The sequence below is a fragment of the Physeter macrocephalus genome, chromosome 6 (assembly GCF_002837175.3).
Source record: "Physeter macrocephalus isolate SW-GA chromosome 6, ASM283717v5, whole genome shotgun sequence".
NCBI lineage: Eukaryota > Metazoa > Chordata > Mammalia > Artiodactyla > Physeteridae > Physeter > Physeter macrocephalus.
In genome coordinates, this window is record NC_041219.1 from 58,733,997 (window position 1) to 58,739,019 (window position 5,023).

Genomic DNA, 5,023 nt, shown 5'->3' on the forward strand with positions numbered 1-5,023 from the left:
CTCCACAATAAGAGAAGCCACCGCAATGAGAAGCCCACGCACCGCAACGAAGAGTAGCCCCCGCTCGCCGCAATTAGAGAAAGCCCGTGTGCAGCAACGAAGACCCAATGCAGCCAAAAATAAATAAATTAATTAATTTTTAAAAAAGAATCAAAATTTTAAAAAGAAAGAAAAAACTAAGAAAAAGGTTCTCATTAAGGAAAAAAATCTTCATTAAGGAAAAAAAACTAAGGAAATCTGAACAAACTATGAACTTTAATCAATGATAATATATCAATATTGGTTCAATAGTTGTAATAAATGTACCACACTAATAATGTAAGATGTTGGACAAATTGTGTACACGGGGGAGAGGAGTGATGTGGAAAGTCTATTATTTGCTCAGTTTTGCTGTAAAAATAAAACTGTTCTCTAAAGATAGTCTATTTTTAATTTAAATAATCACATCTATGTTAAAATTAACATCCTCTTCATCAAACAAAACTAAAACTTTCTTTCTCTTCCAAAACCTTCAACTCTAGTCTGAAGAGGTAAAACTCTGTTTAAGTGTATTTTATGCATTCTCCCAGAAATGTTTTATGCACATATGTTTTCTTAAAACACAAATGAATTAGATTTCTCTTGAACAAGTGAGTTTTACCTGATATGTAAGAAAAAGGGCAAGTATGCACAGAAAGTTCAGAAAGAAGCAAAGGCTGAAGAAATCCAAAAGCAATGTAATCTTTTTCACCATTAAGACTATTTCCTTACACAGATATACTAAAGATATATATAAAAGAATTTTAGGTCCTAAATATTTGTATACCTAAAGTTTAAAACGATCATAAGACTCAACTTCTTAGTATGACCTGCCTGTGACTCTTATTAGAAATATAGATCTGGCACACAATAGAGACAACTGAATTATAGGCATATTTAATTTTTACCTTCTGTGGTCGAATTTTCTTTCATACATTCCAATACTGTGTGAGGGACTTCTTCTGTTGTATTTTTTTCTTTAGGAATATAAGAACATTTTTGGAAAAAAACTGAAAAAGAGAATGAGACCATTCATTTTCCTGGTAGCGTTATAATGTCACTCTTTAATGTTACTTACATTCTTTATAGGAACAAAATCTACAATTGCCCAATTACTTTAATAGAATCCTGACTGTGGAAAAGATTTCCCATCACCCCACATTCAATGTAATCCTAATCCCACTGATTTTGAAACTACAAACTTCTGCAGGAATAGCTGAAAAAATCAGTAGTTGAAAGAGGATGTGATGCTTCCATTATAACGGGTCTAAAAGGATTTGTCCATATTCTCCTTCAAATATCCACACTAAATGCATGCAAAGGCTCATCCTTGAAGGACAAGGAATGGAGAGAAAATGATTAAACACTTCTACCTGAGGTTGTACACAGCATGAGTCTTCGGGGGGAAAATTAGCTAATTCTGACGAGTTCTGGGTTACTTGTAGAATCGGGAATCAAAAGAAACTCCAACAATGATCAGGAGGGGAAGACATTATCCTCTTCATCTTCTTTCCTTTACTTTATCCATCCCAACTGGCTCTTATTCCTCAGCAGGGCAACACACTCAAGTCTCTCACAGCTTAAGACTAACCTACTTCTCCCTCTAAAAAGTAAATTTTCTCTCTTTCTCTCCTCCTTACCTCTATTTAGTTCTTTAACCACTGCATGCTGGAGTCTGCTTCCACCACTCCATGAAAATCACCCTTGCAATGGGTTATCAGTAATTTCCTAGGGCCACTTCTTAATTTTCTTCCCCTTTGACTTCCTGCCATACTTGACCGTAGTTCTCTTCCCCCTTAACTTTTGGGACACTACTCTTTCCTGTGTTTGCCTCAGCTTTCTTACTGTTGCTTCTTATACTCTTTTGTAAGATCTTCTTTCTCAATCCATCTTTCTTATTTATTTGTTTGTTTATTTATTTATGGCCGCTCCACTTGAGGGATCTTAGTTCTCCCACCAGGGATCGAACCTGCACCCTCGGCAGTGAAAGCATGGAGTCCTAACCACTGGACCACCAGGGAATTCCCTATTCATCTCTTTTAAAATGTGACATTCCCTAGAGTTCCATCCTTACCCTTCTTTCCTATACTAAATCCTCTCCTTGACTGATATCATGTGTCCTCATGGTTTCAACTGGTACCTAAATGTAAATGACTTTCAAAGCTCAGACCTGTCTCCTAAAATCCAGACAAATATGTCTCCCACTAGACATGTCCATTTGAGGTTCCAAGAGTCATATAACATTTAACATGCCCAAAACTTAAATCACCATCTACCATCTCAAACCTTCTACTCATCATTTATTGTCTACCTCTTTGAATAACTTTGTGATTTCTGAGTTCACCAAGTCGGAATATTGGAGCCACACTTTACATCTCTTGGTCCTTTATTTCCCAGATCTAAATATTCATCAAGCCTCAACCTCCTTGATTATACCTCCTCATTATCATTCAAAGCTACCCCCCTTCTCCTTCACTACCCCTAGCCTTAGATCAGGTTCTCACTATTTCTCAATTGCATAATGATTTGGCTTTCCAACTATTCTCTTTACTTCCAGTTCTGTCCTCATATATCCATTTTACACACCTACACCCAAAGCATGATTCTATAAATCAAATTTAGTTATGATCACTTCCCTGGTTAAAATTTTTCAATGGCTCTCCCTGACTGTGACACATTCCAAAAACGGCCACAATTTTCAACTCTCCCTGTATCCACACCCCTTTGCAATACAACTTATTAACTTTTCCAATCAACAAGTGGAGTCTATTTCTCCACCACTTAAATCTGGGCTGGCTTTAAGACTTCCTTTGGCCAACAGAATGTGCAGAAGCAACTCTGGTTACTTCCAAGCTAAGGCTTCAGGAGGCTTTGCTCAATATCGCTCTCACTCTGCAAGCCAACATGTTCCCATCTGAAGAAGCTCGGGCTAGCCCGAAGAATTATGAAAGAAGTGGGACCAATTTGTCCATGTCGTTCCAGCTTACATCCTCTTCCTCAGAAACCAGGTTGCCTGCAACTGGTACTTGACTGCATATGCACAACTGGCTTTAGCCAGGACCAACAGAACCTCCCAGCTGAGCCCAGTCCAAATTGCCAGACCACAGAATCATGAGCTAAAAATAGTTGTTGTTTTAATCCACTAAGCTTTAGATTGGTTTATTAAGCAGCAGAAGAAGATAATGGATATGATAACCTTCAGGGGGAAAAATCCACACTCTTTAGCATTATATGCAACACTCTTCATGATGGGAGCTCTGCTTGTTTCTCCCACCTGCAACTTCATTTCTCACAGTTCACTTAGCACTATATGTCACAGTCATTTATACACATTTCCCCAAATTTTTCCAAGCTCTCTCACATCTCTGTCATTCTCGGTCCACACAGGTTTAGCTGTCACCTCCTCCAGGAAGCCTGTCTCAACTTCCTGTGCTTCTAACCTGCAGAACATTTACCATATGCTGTTATAACCACTGGTTCATTCAACCAGTTACCATCATTCTCCAAACTTCTTGAGACCAAGGGCTATGACTCTGTTGATGCTGTCTGGCACAGTACCTGACATAGAGTAGATAGCGATCGTAGCTTATTGAATGACCAAATGAATTAATAAAATATCTACCCAAATATATACTAGTTTTATGATTTTTTAAAATGTGATAAATTCTTAAAGCCAAAGATAGGCAGAATACCACCTATTTGCCAAATTGACTTTAAGATCTCATGCAGTCTTGAGGACAGAAATAATAAAGGTGAAAATTCAATTAAAAATTTTTCCTGGGAGATTTCTTCCCATTTCCTTCTTGTCCACCTGCTCATCCCAAACTATGTGTCTGTGCACTCAAAAAGTCATAGCCTTATAAACACTACTAAGGAAATATAGATTTGACCTCACTTACACAACTGTCTAGTGTAGAAATGGTGCCCTATAGATTTCACTCTACAACAGAGAAACATGTATACATATATACTCTTCAATTTCTCTAAAGGGAGTGAATGCCATTATTTCTATAGAAGAGTAACTAAATTCAAATAAAGAACAAAATTCCCAATGGAGTCCCACTAATTATGTCTTCCCCCGGAGATGACTTCTTTTCCAGATTTTGGAATAAATCCATTGTTTTGGTTTATTGGATGCCATCTCTTCACATAAGGCAGACATTCCTTACAGATTCAGCTGGATACTTACAGATAAAAGCGATCAAACATGAGATTGCCGATAGTAGCAGAAGTATCAGCAATGAGGCAAGAAGTAGCTTGGGAAAACTACGGTCACTTTTGTGAGGGTTGGTCTTCTCTTTGGGAGCTGAAGGAGAAATCACATTAACTTCATCAATAATAAATTCTGGCCCTGACTTCCTCTTTCACCTTCTCTTGGATGATACACTACTACTAACAACATGACATTTGAAATAATATGAAGCTACAAAGGAAATAATAATGTTCATTGTAGAAACTTTAGAAAATACATAAAAGCACAAATTCCTACCACTGAGGATAACTGTTGTAAATATTTTGGCATACATCCTTCCAGAAATTTTTTAACTGTATGTATCTATACACGCACATTTTGCCACATAATTGACACACCATTTATACTGGTTTCTGACCTACTATTTTCTTATATGCTGCATCATCAACATTTTTCATGCCACCATACTTTCTTCTTTAGCACACTGTATTATGGTTGCATAGTATTTCATTATATATTTAAATAATCTTTCAGATTATTTCCAACTTTAACTACTTTAAATAATGCCAGAGAAGCAAGAACAACTACAATCCTGCAGCCTCTGGAACAAAAACCACATTCACAGAAACATAGACAAGATGAAAAGGCAGAGGGCTATGTACCAGATGAAGGAACAAGATAAAACCCCAGAAAAACAACTAAATGAAATGGAGATAGGCAACCTTCCAGAAAAAGAATACAGAATAATGATAGTGAAGATGATCCAGCACTTCGGAAAAAGAATGGAGGCAAAGATTGAGAAGATGAAAGAAA

At 37.1% G+C, this 5,023-nt stretch overlaps 1 protein-coding gene across 3 annotated transcripts in view; it reads right to left on the reverse strand.

The window, feature by feature from the left end:
• Positions 1-5,023, reverse strand: part of LOC102983380 (C-type lectin domain family 4 member A) — a 43,243-nt gene that overhangs the window by 20,822 nt on the left and 17,398 nt on the right. For all 3 annotated transcript variants that reach the window (XM_055085458.1, XM_028490983.2, XM_028490982.2), the window contains 2 exons: positions 4,208-4,324; positions 927-1,028 (listed from right to left, as the gene is read on the reverse strand). In XM_055085458.1, the coding sequence (XP_054941433.1) occupies positions 927-1,028; positions 4,208-4,324 (219 nt within the window). The remainder of the gene's footprint in view (positions 1-926; positions 1,029-4,207; positions 4,325-5,023) is intronic.